Raw genomic sequence first — 18276 nt, 5'->3', positions numbered from 1 at the left:
CCTGTCCACTACCACACTACCCTGTCCACTACCACACTACCCTGTCCACTACCACACTACCCTGTCCACTACCCACACTACCCTGTCCACTACCACACTACCCTGTCCACTACCACACTACCCTGTCCACTACCACACTACCCTGTCCACTACCACACTACCCTGTCCACTACCACACTACCCTGTCCACTACCACACTACCCTGTCCACTACCCTGTCCACTACCACACTACCCTGTCCACTACCACACTACCCTGTCCACTACCACACTACCCTGTCCACTACCACACTACCCTGTCCACTACCACACTACCCTGTCCACTACCACACTACCCTGTCCACTACCCTGTCCACTACCCTGTCCACTACTACACTACCCTGTCCACTACTACACTACCCTGTCCACTACCACACTACCCTGTCCACTACCACACTACCCTGTCCACTACCACACTACCCTGTCCACTACCCACACTACCCTGTCCACTACCACACTACCCTGTCCACTACCACACTACCCTGTCCACTACCACACTACCCTGTCCACTACCACACTACCCTGTCCACTACCCTGTCCACTACCACACTACCCTGTCCACTACCACACTACCCTGTCCACTACCACACTACCCTGTCCACTACCACACTACCCTGTCCACTACCACACTACCCTGTCCACTACCCACACTACCCTGTCCACTACCCACACTACCCTGTCCACTACCACACTACCCTGTCCACTACCACACTACCCTGTCCACTACCACACTACCCTGTCCACTACCACACTACCCTGTCCACTACCCACACTACCCTGTCCACTACCACACTACCCTGTCCACTACCACACTACCCTGTCCACTACCCTGTCCACTACCACACTACCCTGTCCACTACCACACTACCCTGTCCACTACCACACTACCCTGTCCACTACCACACTACCCTGTCCACTACCACACTACCCCTGTCCACTACCACACTCCCTGTCCACTACCACACTCCCTGTCCACTACCACACTACCCTGTCCACTACCACACTACCCTGTCCACTACCCTGTCCACTACCACACACTGCCCTGTCCACTACCACACTGCCCTGTCCACTACCACACTGCCCTGTCCACTACCACACTACCCTGTCCACTACCACACTACCCTGTCCACTACCCACACTACCCTGTCCACTACCCACACTACCCTGTCCACTACCCACACTACCCTGTCCACTACCACACTACCCTGTCCACTACCACACTACCCTGTCCACTACCACACTACCCTGTCCACTACCACACTACCCTGTCCACTACCACACTACCCTGCCCACTACCACACTACCCTGCCCACTACCACACTACCCTGTCCACTACCACACTACCCTGTCCACTACCACACTACCCTGTCCACTACTACACTACCCTGTCCACTACTACACTACCCTGTCCACTACCACACTACCCTGTCCACTACCACACTACCCTGTCCACTACCACACTACCCTGTCCACTACCCTGTCCACTACCCTGTCCACTACCACACTACCCTGTCCACTACCACACTACCCTGTCCACTACCACACTACCCTGTCCACTACCCTGTCCACTACCACACTACCCTGTCCACTACCACACTACCCTGTCCACTACCACACTCCCCTGTCCACTACCACACTCCCCTGTCCACTACCACACTCCCCTGTCCACTACCACACTCCCCTGTCCACTACCACACTACCCTGTCCACTACCACACTCCCCTGTCCACTACCACACTACCCTGCCCACTACCACACTACCCTGTCCACTACCACACTACCCTGTCCACTACCACACTACCCTGTCCACTACCACACTACCCTGCCCACTACCACACTACCCTGCCCACTACCACACTACCCTGCCCACTACCACACTACCCTGCCCACTACCACACTACCCTGTCCACTACCACACTACCCTGTCCACTACCACACTACCCTGTCCACTACCACACTACCCTGTCCACTACCACACTACCCTGTCCACTACCACACTACCCTGTCCACTACTACACTACCCTGTCCACTACCACACTACCCTGTCCACTACCACACTACCCTGTCCACTACCACACTACCCTGTCCACTACTACACTACCCTGTCCACTACTACACTACCCTGTCCACTACCACACTACCCTGTCCACTACCCTGTCCACTACCACACTACCCTGTCCACTACCACACTACCCTGTCCACTACCACACTACCCTGTCCACTACCACACTCCCCTGTCCACTACCACACTACCCTGTCCACTACCACACTACCCTGTCCACTACCACACTCCCCTGTCCACTACCACACTACCCTGTCCACTACCACACTACCCTGTCCACTACCCTGTCCACTACCCTGTCCACTACCCTGTCCACTACCCTGTCCACTACCACACTACCCTGTCCACTACCACACTACCCTGTCCACTACCACACTACCCTGTCCACTACCCTGTCCACTACCCTGTCCACTCCCCTGTCCACTACCCTGTCCACTCCCCTGTCCACTACCACACTACCCTGTCCACTACCACACTCCCCTGTCCACTACCACACTACCCTGTCCACTACCACACTCCCCTGTCCACTACCACACTACCCTGTCCACTACCACACTACCCTGTCCACTACCACACTACCCTGTCACTACCACACTACCCTGCCCACTACCACACTACCCTGTCCACTACCACACTACCCTGTCCACTACCACACTACCCTGTCCACTACCACACTCCCCTGTCCACTACCACACTACCCTGTCCACTACCACACTACCCTGTCCACTACCACACTACCCTGTCCACTACCACACTACCCTGTCCACTACACTACCCTGTCCACTACCACACTACCCTGTCCACTACCACACTACCCTGTCCACTACCACACTACCCTGTCCACTACCACACTACCCTGTCCACTACCACACTACCCTGTCCACTAACACACTACCCTGTCCACTACCACACTACCCTGTCCACTACCACACTACCCTGTCCACTACCACACTACCCTGTCCACTACCACACTACCCTGTCCACTACTACACTACCCTGTCCACTACCACACTACCCTGTCCACTACCACACTACCCTGTCCACTACCACACTACCCTGTCCACTACCACACTACCCTGTCCACTACCACACTACCCTGTCCACTACCACACTACCCTGTCCACTACCCTGTCCACTACCCCGTCCACTACCACACTACCCCGTCCACTACCACACTCCCCTGTCCACTACCACACTACCCTGTCCACTACCACACTACCCTCTCCACTACCACACTACCCTGTCCACTACCACACTACCCTGTCCACTACCACACTACCCTGTCCACTACCACACTACCCTGTCCACTACCACACTACCCTGTCCACTACCACACTACCCTCTCCACTACCACACTACCCCGTCCACTACCACACTACCCCGTCCACTACCACACTACCCCGTCCACTACCACACTCCCCCGTCCACTACCACACTCCCCCGTCCACTACCACACTACCCTGTCCACTACCACACTACCCTGTCCACTACCACACTACCCTGTCCACTACCACACTACCCTGTCCACTACCACACTACCCTGTCCACTACCACACTACCCTGTCCACTACCACACTACCCTGTCCACTACCACACTACCCTTGTCTTTCTCTCTTCGCCTGAGCCTCTCCCCCTCCAATTCCCTTTATCATCCTGTTCTCTCTCTCTCTCTCTCTCTCTCTCTCTCTCTCTCTCTCTCTCTCTCTCTCTCTCTCTCTCTCTCTCTCTCTCTCTCTCTCTCTCTCTCTCTCTCTCTCTCTCTCTCTCTCTCTCTTCCCAGTTCCCTTTATCGTCCTCTCCTCTCCTGAAGTGGGTTGTGGGGGTCAGGCTGAGATTGAAGCAGAGGCATGTGGGAGTTGTGGTCTCTGTAGCTGTGCTGTGATTGGCTCGTTGGTGAAGCTAATCACTGTGATGTTTCAGGTCTTGTTAATTAGTTCATGAGGTAATGAATCAATTAGTTAAAGCTGTTCCCACTGAGCTCATTCCTGTCCTCTCCTGCCCTCTCCTCTCCTCTCCTCTCCTCTCCTCTCCTCTCCTCTCCTCTCCTCTCCTGCCCCCTCCTCTCCTCTCCTCTCCTCTCCTGCCCCCTCCTCTCCTCTCCTGTCCCCTCCTCTCCTCTCCTCTCCTCTCCTCTCCTCTCCTCTCCTCTCCTCTCCTCTCCTCTCCTCTCCTCTCCTCTCCTGCCCTCTCCTCTCCTCCTGCCCTGTCCTCCCCTCTCCCGCCCTCTCCTCTACTGCCCTGCCCTCTCCTCTCCTCTGTTGCCCCCCCACCGCGCCTCTTATCTCCTCTCTGAATGGGGAAAGCTGATACAGATCGCTGAAGCATCTCTCTCTAATATTAGATGAGTTTGTTGAGTAACCGACACCTCTTTCTCCCCCAGGCATCACCACGTTAATAGCTAAAGGTGTCTATGACTCTGCCTTCCCTCTCCACGATGTAAGTGACACTTCCTGTCCTTCCCTGCTGCACATACAGTATTTGTGATAATGTTACTTGTTAACCCCGTGATAATGTGTGGATAAACGCAAACTGTAATACACTGTGAGCTTTACTAATTGTGTTGTGATTGGTCTGTCTGACTCGTCCCCCCCTCTCTCTCTGCAGGGGGATTATAAGGTCGTGGGTCGCTCGGAGAGGAACGACAGACAGGTAACTACGGGCTGTACTGTACTAGTCTATAATATACTGTTGTTACAACCCGTAACCTGGGAAACCACACGCTGAATGAAGGGAATAACAAAAGTAAACACAACAGTAATCAGATGATTCATGACAGTCTGTAAATTAGGTGTCAACTGCCCAAACCACAAGGAAACAACCGAAGGTATGAATGGAGAGAGGAAAGGTATGCGTGGAGAGAGGGAAGGTATGCGTGGAGAGAGGAAAGGTATGCGTGGAGAGAGGAAAGGTATGCATGGAGAGAGGAAAGGTATGCACGGAGAGAGGAAAGGTATGCGTGGAGAGAGGAAAGGTATGCATGGAGAGAGGGAAGGTATGCATGGAGAGAGAGGAAAGGTATGCATGGAGAGAGGGAAGGTATGCATGGAGAGAGGAAAGGTATGCATGGAGAGAGGGAAGGTATGCATGGAGAGAGGAAAGGTATGCATGGAGAGAGAGGAAAGGTATGCATGGAGAGAGAGGAAAGGTATGCACGGAGAGAGGAAAGGTATGCACGGAGAGAGGAAAGGTATGCACGGAGAGAGGAAAGGTATGCACGGAGAGAGGAAAGGTATGCACGGAGAGAGAGGAAAGGTATGCACGGAGAGAGAGGAAAGGTATGCACGGAGAGAGAGGAAAGGTATGCACGGAGAGAGAGGAAAGGTATGCACGGAGAGAGAGGAAAGGTATGCACGGAGAGAGAGGAAAGGTATGCACGGAGAGAGGAAAGGTATGCACGGAGAGAGAGGAAAGGTATGCACGGAGAGAGGAAAGGTATGCACGGAGAGAGGAAAGGTATGCACGGAGAGAGGGAAGGTATGCACGGAGAGAGGAAAGGTATGCACGGAGAGAGAGGAAAGGTATGCACGGAGAGAGAGGAAAGGTATGCACGGAGAGAGGAAAGGTATGCATGAGAAGAGGAATGTCTTGCTGAATGTGGAAACAGTGGCTTTATTTCACAGCTGAGCCCATCAGCCCCGCCCACCTCTCCTACTCCGCCCAACCCCATCAGCCCTCCCAGCTCCGCCCACTTCTCCTACTCCGCCCATCCCCATCAGCCCTGACCGCTCCGCCCACCTCTCCTACTCCGCCCATCCCCATCAGCGCCTGACCGCTCCGCCCACCTCTCCTACTCCGCCCAACCCCATCAGCCCTCCCAGCTCCGCCCACTTCTCCTACTCCGCCCATCCCCATCAGCCCTGACCGCTCCGCCCACCTCTCCTACTCCGCCCAACCCCATCAGCCCTCCCAGCTCCGCCCACCTCTCCTACTCCGCCCATCCCCATCAGCCCCGCCCACCTCTCCTACTCCGCCCATCCCCATCAGCCCTGACCGCTCCGCCCACCTCTCCTACTCCGCCCATCCCCATCAGCCCTCCCAGCTCCGCCCACCTCTCCTACTCCGCCCATCCCCATCAGCCCTCCCTGCTCCGCCCACCTCTCCTACTCCGCCCATCCCCATCAGCCCTCCCAGCTCCGCCCACCACTCCTACTCCGCCCATCAATCTCCTGCAGGAAGTCAGCACAGCAAAACCCAGTAGACAGGGCAGGGAGGCGCCGTCACGCTGTACTCCACTACAGTGCTTCCCAAACTGGGGGTTGGGACCCACTCGTGGGTCCAGGTGGGTCACAGGATTTAGCTTTAAAACTGCAACATTTTCTCTCTGCTGCCAAGATATGTTGGGTGTTTTGTTTTCACACTCAACCCTTAAGATGGGTCACGAAACGAAGAAAAAACGTTTGGGTAACCCTGATGTCTGAACTCTACTCTGATGTCTGAACTCTACTCTGATGTCTGTACTGAACTGTACTCTGATGTCTGAACTCTACTCTGATGTCTGAACTCTACTCTGATGTCTGAACTCTACTCTGATGTCTGAACCCTACTCTGATGTCTGAACTCTACTCTGATGTCTGAACTCTACTCTGATGTCTGAACTCTACTCTGATGTCTGAACTCTACTCTGATGTCTGAACTAATCTACTCTGATGTCTGTCGAACTCTACTCTGATGTCTGGAACTCTACTCTGATGTCTGAACTCTACTCTGATGTCTGAACTCTACTCTGATGTCTGTACTCTACTCTGATGTCTGTACTGAACTGTACTCTGATGTCTGTAACTCTACTCTGATGTCTGTACTCTACTCTGATGTCTGTACTGAACTGTACTCTGATGTCTGTACTCTACTCTGATGTCTGAACTCTACTCTGATGTCTGAACTCTACTCTGATGTCTGAACTCTACTCTGATGTCTGAACTCTACTCTGATGTCTGAACTCTACTCTGATGTCTGAACTCTACTCTGATGTCTCAACTCTACTCTGATGTCTGAACTCTACTCTGATGTCTGAATTCTACTCTACTCTGATGTCTGAATTCTACTCTACTCTGATGTCTGAACTCTACTCTGATGTCTGAACTCTACTCTGAAGTCTGAACTGAACTCTACTCTGATGTCTGTTCTGAACTCTACTCTGATGTCTGAACTCTACTCTGATGTCTGAACTCTACTCTGATGTCTGAACTCTACTCTGATGTCTGAACTCTACTCTGATGTCTGAACTCTACTCTGATGTCTGTACTCTACTCTGATGTCTGTACTGAACTCTACTCTGATGTCTGTACTGAACTCTACTCTGATGTCTGTACTGAACTCTACTCTGATGTCTGTACTGAACTGTACTCTGATGTCTGAACTCTACTCTGATGTCTGAACTCTACTCTGATGTCTGAACTCTACTCTGATGTCTGAACCCTACTCTGATGTCTGAACTCTACTCTGATGTCTGAAACTCTACTCTGATGTCTGAACTCTACTCTGATGTCTGTACTCTACTCTGATGTCTGTACTCTACTCTGATGTCTGTACTCTACTCTGATGTCTGAACTCTACTCTGATGTCTGAACTCTCTACTCTGATGTCTGTTCTGAACTCTACTCTGATGTCTGAACTCTACTCTGATGTCTGAACTCTACTCTGATGTCTGAACTCTACTCTGATGTCTGAACTCTACTCTGATGTCTGTACTCTACTCTGATGTCTGTACTCTACTCTGATGTCTGTACTGAACTCTACTCTGATGTCTGTACTGAACTCTACTCTGATGTCTGTACTGAACTCTACTCTGATGTCTGTACTGAACTGTACTCTGATGTCTGAACTCTACTCTGATGTCTGAACTCTACTCTGATGTCTGAACCCTACTCTGATGTCTGAACCCTACTCTGATGTCTGAACTCTACTCTGATGTCTGAACTCTACTCTGATGTCTGAACTCTACTCTGATGTCTGAACTCTACTCTGATGTCTGAACTCTACTCTGATGTCTGAACTCTACTCTGATGTCTGAATTCTACTCTACTCTGATGTCTGAACTCTACTCTGATGTCTGAACTCTACTCTGATGTCTGAACTCTACTCTGATGTCTGTTCTGAACTCTACTCTGATGTCTGTTCTGATCTCTACTCTGATGTCTGAACTCTACTCTGATGTCTGAACTCTACTCTGATGTCTGAACTCTACTCTGATGTCTGTACTCTACTCTGATGTCTGTACTGAACTCTACTCTGATGTCTGTACTGAACTCTACTCTGATGTCTGTACTGAACTCTACTCTGTCTGTACTCTACTCTGATGTCTGAACTCTACTCTGATGTCTGAACTCTACTCTGATGTCTGAACTCTACTCTGATGTCTGAACTCTACTCTGATGTACTCTACTCTGATGTCTGAACTCTACTCTGATGTCTGTACTCTACTCTGATGTACTCTACTCTGATGTCTGAACTCTACTCTGATGTCTGAACTCTACTCTGATGTCTGAACTCTACTCTGATGTCTGAACTCTACTCTGATGTCTGAACTCTACTCTGATGTCTGAACTCTACTCTGATGTCTGAACTCTACTCTGATGTCTGAACTCTACTCTGATGTCTGTATTCTACTCTGATGTCTGAACTGAACTCTACTCTGATGTCTGTTCTGAACTCTACTCTGATGTCTGTTCTGAACTCTACTCTGATGTCTGAACTCTACTCTGATGTCTGAATTCTACTCTGATGTCTGAACTCTACTCTGATGTCTGAACTCTACTCTGATGTCTGAACTGAACTCTACTCTGATATCTGTTCTGAACTCTACTCTGATGTCTGTTCTGAACTCTACTCTGATGTCTGAACTCTACTCTGATGTCTCAACTCTACTCTGATGTCTGAATTCTACTCTACTCTGATGTCTGAACTCTACTCTGATGTCTGAACTGAACTCTACTCTGATATCTGTTCTGAACTCTACTCTGATGTCTGTTCTGAACTCTACTCTGATGTCTGAACTCTACTCTGATGTCTCAACTCTACTCTGATGTCTGAATTCTACTCTACTCTGATGTCTGAACTCTACTCTGATGTCTGAACTCTACTCTGATGTCTGAACTCTACTCTGATGTCTCAACTCTACTCTGATGTCTCAACTCTACTCTGATGTCTGAACTCTACTCTGATGTCTGAATTCTACTCTACTCTGATGTCTGTACTCTACTCTGATGTCTGAACTGAACTCTACTCTGATGTCTGTTCTGAACTCTACTCTGATGTCTGAACTCTACTCTGATGTCTGAACTCTACTCTGATGTCTGAACTCTACTCTGATGTCTGTACTCTACTCTGATGTCTGTACTCTACTCTGATGTCTGTACTCTACTCTGATGTCTGTTCTGAACTCTACTCTGATGTCTGAACTCTACTCTGATGTCTGAACTCTACTCTGATGTCTGAACTCTACTCTGATGTCTGTACTGAACTCTACTCTGATGTCTGAACTGAACTCTACTCTGTCTGTACTCTACTCTGATGTCTGAACTCTACTCTGATGTCTGAACTCTACTCTGATGTCTGAACTCTACTCTGATGTCTGAACTCTACTCTGATGTCTGCTGAACTCTACTCTGATGTCTGAACTCTACTCTGATGTCTGAACTCTACTCTGATGTCTGAACTCTACTCTGATGTCTGAACTCTACTCTGATGTCTGAACTGAACTCTACTCTGATGTCTGAACTCTACTCTGATGTCTGAACTCTACTCTGATGTCTGAACTCTACTCTGATGTCTGAACTCTACTCTGATGTCTGTACTCTACTCTGATGTCTGAACTCTACTCTGATGTCTGAACTCTACTCTGATGTCTGAACTCTACTCTGATGTCTGAACTCTACTCTGATGTCTGAACTCTACTCTGATGTCTGTACTCTACTCTGATGTCTGAACTCTACTCTGATGTCTGAACTCTACTCTGATGTCTGAACTCTACTCTGATGTCTGAACTCTACTCTGATGTCTGAACTGAACTCTACTCTGATGTCTGAACTCTACTCTGATGTCTGAACTCTACTCTGATGTCTGTACTCTACTCTGATGTCTGAACTCTCTACTCTGATGTCTGAACTCTACTCTGATGTCTGAACTCTACTCTGATGTCTGAACTCTACTCTGATGTCTGTTCTGTCTAAGCTGCTGCATGATGAGTGGGCCAGATATGGAGCCTTCTACAAATACCAACCTGTGGACCTCATCAGGTATCAACATTACTACATGACATTATCATTGGGTGCCGGCATTGCTACATTATTACCACATTACCAACAATACTATGTTATTACAACACTACATTATCAGGTGCCAACATTACCACAACTATATTACATTATCATCTGGTACCAACATTACTACATTATTATTTCATTACATTATCACCAGGTGCCCACGTTATTGTCACATCAGGCAACCACATTATCATTACATTATCATCAGGCACCAATAATATTACCACATTATCATCAGGCAACTACATTATCATTACATTATCACCGGGTACCAGCATTATTGTTACATTATCATCAGATACATACATTACTATTACATTATCATCAGGTACCAAGATTACTATATTATTACTGCATTACAATATCATCAGGTATTAGCATTACTACAATGTTACCATATTACTACATTATTATTACATTATCAGATACCAACATTACTATGCTATTACTACATTACATTATCATCAGGTATCAACATTACATTATAACTGCATTACATTATCAGATAACAACATTAATGCTATTACTACATTATGATCAGGTATCATTACATTATTACTGCATTACATTATCAGATACCAACATTACTATGATATCAGTACATTATCATCAGGTATCATTACATTATTACGGCATTACATTATCAGATAACAACATTACTATGATATTACTACATTATCATCAGGTATCATTACATTATTACTGCATTACATTATCAGATACCAACATTACTATGCTATTACTACATTATCATCAGGGATCATTACATTATTACTGCATTATATTATCAGATACCAACATCACTATGCTATTACTACATTACCATCAGGTATCATTACATTATTACTGCATTATATTATCAGATACCAACATCACTATGCTATTACCACATTATTATCAGGTATCAACATTACATTATTACTACATTATATTATCAGATACCCACATTACTATGCTATTGCTACATTATCATCAGGTATCACACTACATTATTACTGCATTATCAGGTATCATCATTACATTATTACTGCATTACATTATCAGGTACCAATACTACTACATTATTACTACATAGCATGATCATTAGATACCATTATTACTGCATTACATTATCAGGTACCAATACTACTACATTATTACTACATAGCATGATCATTAGATACCATTATTACTGCATTACATTATCAGGTACCAATACTGCTACATTATTACTACATACCCTGATCATTAGATACCATTATTACTGCATTACATTATCAGGTACCAATACTGCTACATTATTACTACATAGCCTGATCATTAGATACCATTATTACTGCAATACATTATCAGGTACCAATACTGCTACATTATTACTACATAGCCTGATCATTAGACACCATTATTACTGCATTACATTGTCATAATTTTTTACAGAGCAACTTACAGGAACAATTAGGGTTAAGTGCCTTGCTCATGGGCACATTGACCGATTAAAAAAATAAATAATATAATAATAATAATAATTGTAATAATAATCAAAAAATATATATACTTTATTTGATTTATTTTCATTTTTTCACCTGGTCACCTCAAGGATTCAAACCAGCGACCTTTCGGTTACTTGCCCAACGCTCTTAATCGCCAGGCTACCTTAGTTACCAACATTATTAGATTATTACTACATTATCATGGATCATTATTACCAGTGAATCCAAACCCCCAAAACAGCAGCCTCATCAGGAATCAGCACCAGTCTCTATTAGTACATTACTGGATTATAATGAGGATCACACATCTGTCCGCTGATGACCTCTGATTTACAGGAAGTACTTTGGAGAGAAGATCGGTCTGTACTTCGCCTGGCTGGGCGTCTACACCCAGCTGCTCATACCGGCCTCTCTGGTCGGGATTATTGTCTTCTGCTACGGCTGTTACACTGTGGATATGGACGTACCCAGGTACACACACAGACACACACACACACACACACACACACACACACACACACACACACACACACAGACCAGCTACATGCCAGGTACACACACACACACACACACACACACACACACACAGACCAGCTACATGCCAGGTACACACACACACACACACACACACACAGACCAGCTACATGCCAGGTACACACACAGACCAGCGACATGCCAGGTACCCACAGACTAGCTACATGCCAGGTACACACAGACCAGCGACATGCCAGGTACCCACAGACCAGCTACATGCCAGGTACCCACTGACCAGCTACATGCCAGGTACACACAGACCAGCTACATGCCAGGTACCCACAGACCAGCTACATGCCAGGTACCCACAGACCAGCTACATGCCAGGTACCCACAGACCAGCGACATGCCAGGTACACACAGACCAGCTACATGCCAGGTACCCACAGACCAGCTACATGCCAGGTACACACAGACCAGCGACATGCCAGGTACCCACAGACCAGCGACATGCCAGGTACCCACAGACCAGCTACATGCCAGGTACACACAGACCAGCAACATGCCAGGTACACACAGACCAGCTACATGCCAGGTACCCACAGACCAGCGACATGCCAGGTACACACAGACCAGCGACATGCCAGGTACACACAGACCAGCTACATGCCAGGTACACACAGACCAGCTACATGCCAGGTACCCACAGACCAGCTACATGCCAGGTACCCACAGACCAGCGACATGCCAGGTACACACAGACCAGCGACATGCCAGGTACACACACAGACCAGCTACATGCCAGGTACACACACAGACCAGCTACATGCCAGGTACACACACAGACCAGCTACATGCCAGGTACACACACAGACCAGCTCTCCGTACACACACAGACCAGCTACATGCCAGGTACACACAGACCAGCTACATGCCAGGTACACACAGACCAGCTGTACACACACAGATCAGCGACATGCCAGGTACCCACACAGACCAGCTACATGCCAGGTACCCACACAGACCAGCGACATGCCAGGTACACACAGACCAGCTACATGCCAGGTACACAGACCAGCTGTACCCACACAGACCAGCGACATGCCAGGTACACACAGACCAGCTACATGCCAGGTACACAGACCAGCTGTACACACACAGACCAGCTACATGCCAGGTACCCACACAGACCAGCGACATGCCAGGTACCCACACAGACCAGCGACATGCCAGGTACCCACAGACCAGCTGTACCCACACAGACCAGCGACATGCCAGGTACACACAGACCAGCTACATGCCAGGTACACAGACCAGCTGTACCCACACAGACCAGCGACATGCCAGGTACCCACACAGACCAGCGACATGCCAGGTACCCACAGACCAGCGACATGCCAGGTACCCACAGACCAGCTACATGCCAGGTACCCACACAGACCAGCGACATGCCAGGTACACACAGACCAGCGACATGCCAGGTACACACACAGACCAGCTACATGCCAGGTACCCACAGACCAGCTACATGCCAGGTACCCACAGACCAGCTACATGCCAGGTACACACAGACCAGCGACATGCCAGGTACCCACTCTAGTCGTGTCTGTGTGTAGGAGGAACATTGGTCAGACTGGAAACAACAGCAGAACAGGAAATCCCTGGGGCCTCCATTTTAGAAACGTCGTGTCCTCCATTTTAGAAACGTCGTGTCCAGTACGCCCCAAAACATGCCCGCGCCAGCTTTCAGGCAAAACCTGCCGTTTCTATAGGAACTGACAATGTGCTTATCGTCCCGCAAACGTTAGAGATCCTGCTGTATGTTCCTGCTGTCTGACGTACTGCCAACGTTAGAGATCCTGCTGTATGTTCCTGCTGTCTGACGTACTGCCAACGTTAGAGATCCTGCTGTATGTCCCTGCTGTTCGACGTACTGCCAACGTTAGAGATCCTGCTGTATGTTCCTGCTGTCTGACGTACTGCCAACGTTAGAGATCCTGCTGTATGTTCCTGCTGTCTGACGTACTGCCAACGTTAGAGATCCTGCTGTATGTCCCTGCTGTTTGACGTACTGCCAGAAGGCAACAGCAACCCAGTAACCGTATACAGGAATATATGAGTCATTCAGAACAGAGCATCAGCTGGATATAACAGGATGCCAGTAGTGAGAAGAATATATTTTATCTTTGCGTTCTAAAACAGTTTGAGGCATTTTTCCGTTTATTTAATCTCCGTGAGCCACAGGCCTACCGTTTATTTAATCTCCGTGAGCCACAGGCCTTCCCGTGTGGCTCAGCTGGTAGAGCATGGTGTGTGCAACGCCAGGGTTGTGGGTTCGATTCCCACGGGGGCCAGTACAAAAACAAAACTAAACTAAAATGTATGCATTCACTACTGTTAGTCGCTCTGGATAAGAGCGTCTGCTAAATGAGTAAAATGTAAAAAAATGTCTGTAGAATAAATTCCTCACCTTTTCTGATTGTGATGGTTTCCAAGGCTACTCGCGCAATAGCCTATAGGCCGACAACCAGGAAGTACAGGCTCCCTACCGTTCATCCCACAACCAGGAAGTACAGGCTCCCTACCGTTCAACCAGGAAGTACAGGCTCCCTACCGTTCAACCAGGAAGTACAGGCTCCCTACCGTTCATCCCACAACCAGGAAGTACAGGCTCCCTACCGTTCAACCAGGAAGTACAGGCACCCTACCGTTCATCCCACAACCAGGAAGTACAGGCTCCCTACCGTTCATCCCACAACCAGGAAGTACAGGTTCCCTACCGTTCATCCCACAACCAGGAAGTACAGGCTCCCTACCGTTCAACCAGGAAGTACAGGCTCCCTACCGTTCAACCAGGAAGTACAGGCTCCCTACCGTTCAACCAGGAAGTACAGGCTCCCTACCGTTCATCCCACAACCAGGAAGTACAGGCTCCCTACCGTTCATCCTACAACCAGGAAGTACAGGCTCCCTACCGTTCAACCAGGAAGTACAGGCTCCCTACCGTTCAACCAGGAAGTACAGTCTCCCTACCGTTCAACCAGGAGGTACAGGCTCCCTACCGTTCAACCAGGAAGTACATACTCCCTACCGTTCATCCCACAACCAGGAAGTACAGGCTCCCTACCGTTCCTCCCACAACCAGGAAGTACAGGCTCCCTACCGTTCATCCCACAACCAGGAAGTACAGGCTCCCTACCGTTCAACCAGGAAGTACAGGCTCCCTACCGTTCATCCCACAACCAGTAAGTACAGGCTCCCTACCGTTCATCCCACAACCAGGAAGTACAGGCTCCCTACCGTTCATCCTACAACCAGGAAGTACAGGCTCCCTACCGTTCAACCAGGAAGTACAGGCTCCCTACCGTTCAACCAGGAAGTACAGGCTCCCTACCGTTCAACCAGGAAGTACAGGCTCCCTACCGTTCATCCCACAACCAGGAAGTACAGGCTCCCTACCGTTCAACCAGGAAGTACAGTCTCCCTACCGTTCATCCCACAACCAGGAAATAAAGGCTCCCTACCGTTCATCCTACAACCAGGAAGTACAGGCTCCCTACCGTTCAACCAGGAAGTACAGGCTCCCTACCGTTCAACCAGGAAGTACAGGCTCCCTACCGTTCAACCAGGAAGTACAGGCTCCCTACCGTTCAACCAGGAAGTACAGGCTCCCTACCGTTCATCCCACAACCAGGAAGTACAGCCTCCCTACCGTTCATCCCACAACCAGGAAGTACAGCCTCCCTACCGTTCATCCTACAGCCAGGAAGTACAGGCTCCCTACCGTTCATCCTACAACCAGGAAGTACAGGCTCCCTACCGTTCATCCCACAACCAGGAAGTACAGGCTCCCTACCGTTCAACCAGGAAGTGCAGGCTCCCTACCATTCATCCCACAACCAGGAAGTACAGGCTCCCTACCGTTCAACCAGGAAGTACAGGCTCCCTACCGTTCATCCTACAACCAGGAAGTACAGGCTCCCTACCGTTCAACCAGGAAGTACAGGCTCCCTACCGTTCAACCAGGAAGTACAGGCTCCCTACCGGTCATCCCACAACCAGGAAGTACAGGCTCCCTACCGTTCAACCAGGAAGTACAGTCTCCCTACCGTTCATCCCACAACCAGGAAGTACAGGCTCCCTACCGTTCATCCTACAACCAGGAAGTACAGGCTCCCTACCGTTCAACCAGGAAGTACAGGCTCCCTACCGTTCAACCAGGAAGTACAGGCTCCCTACCGTTCAACCAGGAAGTACAGGCTCCCTACCGTTCATCCCACAACCAGGAAGTACAGGCTCCCTACCGTTCAACCAGGAAGTACAGGCTCCCTACCGTTCATCCTACAACCAGGAAGTACAGGCTCCCTACCGTTCAACCAGGAAGTACAGGCTCCCTACCGTTCAACCAGGAAGTACAGGCTCCCTACCGTTCATCCCACAACCAGGAAGTACAGGCTCCCTACCGTTCATCCTACAACCAGGAAGTACAGGCTCCCTACCGTTCATCCTACAACCAGGAAGTACAGGCTCCCTACCGTTCATCCCACAACCAGGAAGTACAGGCTCCCTACCGTTCATCCCACAACCAGGAAGTACAGGCTCCCTACCGTTCAACCAGGAAGTACAGGCTCCCTACCGTTCATCCCACAACCAGGAAGTACAGGCTCCCTACCGTTCAACCAGGAAGTACAGGCTCCCTACCGTTCATCCTACAACCAGGAAGTACAGGCTCCCTACCGTTCAACCAGGAAGTACAGGCTCCCTACCGTTCATCCCACAACCAGGAAGTACAGGCTCCCTACCGTTCATCCTACAACCAGGAAGTACAGGCTCCCTACCGTTCAACCAGGAAGTACAGGCTCCCTACCGTTCAACCAGGAAGTACAGGCTCCCTACTGTTCAACCAGGAAGTACAGGTTCCCTACCGTTCATCCCATCTGTCATTTTAAATGGACCCAGTTCAGTAGTAGAAAGAGCAGCTGTTTCTGATATTTTACTGATCTGAGATGCACTTTAAGCCTTTTACACCCCGATTCTACAATGCCGCTGTAGATTACCGACCATTTTCTAGATTGACAGCGTTACCCTGTTATGGTTGATTCCAACAGCCACGCAAATACGACAACGGGTTGTTACCAAGTTAACTTTGCGATATGGACAGAGATATTATTGTTAGAAAAACAAGACCGTTAGCGTGCCGCTGTAGCAATATAAAGAGGGGCCCGTTAGCGTGCCGCTGTAGCAATATAAAGAGGGGCCCGTTAGCGTGCCGCTGTAGTAATATAAAGAGGGGCCCGTTAGCGTGCCGCTGTAGCAATATAAAGAGGGGCCCGTTAGCGTGCCGCTGTAGCATTATAAAGAGGGGCCCGTTAGCGTGCCGCTGTAGCAATATAAAGAGGGGCCCGTTAGCGTGCCGCTGTAGCAATATAAAGAGGGGCCCGTTAGCGTGCCGCTGTTGCAATATAAAGAGGGGCCCGTTAGCGTGCCGCTGTAGCAATATAAAGAGGGGCCCGTTAGCGTGCCGCTGTAGTAATATAAAGAGGGGCCCGTTAGCGTGCCGCTGTAGCAATATAAAGAGGGGCCCGTTAGCGTGCCGCTGTAGTAATATAAAGAGGGGCCCGTTAGCGTGCCGCTGTAGTAATATAAAGAGGGGCCCGTTAGCGTGCCGCTGTAGTAATATAAAGAGGGGCCCGTTAGCGGCTGCTGTAGTAATATAAAGAGGGGCCCGTTAGCGTGCCGCTGTAGCAATATAAAGAGGGGCCCGTTAGCGTGCCGCTGTAGCAATATAAAGAGGGGCCCGTTAGCGGCTGCTGTAGTAATATAAAGAGGGGCCCGTTAGCGTGCCGCTGTAGCAATATAAAGAGGGGCCCGTTAGCGTGCCGCTGTAGTAATATAAAGAGGGGGCCCGTTAGCGTGCCGCTGTAGTAATATAAAGAGGGGCCCGTTAGCGTGCCGCTGTAGTAATATAAAGAGG

General features: G+C 49.4%; 1 protein-coding gene across 1 annotated transcript in view; it reads left to right on the top strand.

The window, feature by feature from the left end:
• The window catches only part of LOC106593097 (anoctamin-1), a gene marked incomplete at its 3' end in the record, with an annotated part of 46927 nt that overhangs the window by 19417 nt on the left and 9234 nt on the right, over positions 1–18276 (top strand). Inside the window, exons 8-11 of the mRNA XM_045711363.1 lie at positions 4479–4534; positions 4703–4747; positions 10268–10332; positions 12165–12299. Coding sequence (XP_045567319.1) covers positions 4479–4534; positions 4703–4747; positions 10268–10332; positions 12165–12299 — 301 coding nt within the window. The remainder of the gene's footprint in view (positions 1–4478; positions 4535–4702; positions 4748–10267; positions 10333–12164; positions 12300–18276) is intronic.

This window comes from Salmo salar, unplaced genomic scaffold (genome assembly GCF_905237065.1).
Source record: "Salmo salar unplaced genomic scaffold, Ssal_v3.1, whole genome shotgun sequence".
Classification (NCBI taxonomy): domain Eukaryota; kingdom Metazoa; phylum Chordata; class Actinopteri; order Salmoniformes; family Salmonidae; genus Salmo; species Salmo salar.
Note: the sequence above shows the minus strand (reverse complement) of the source record. Positions and strands in the feature narration are given on the sequence as shown.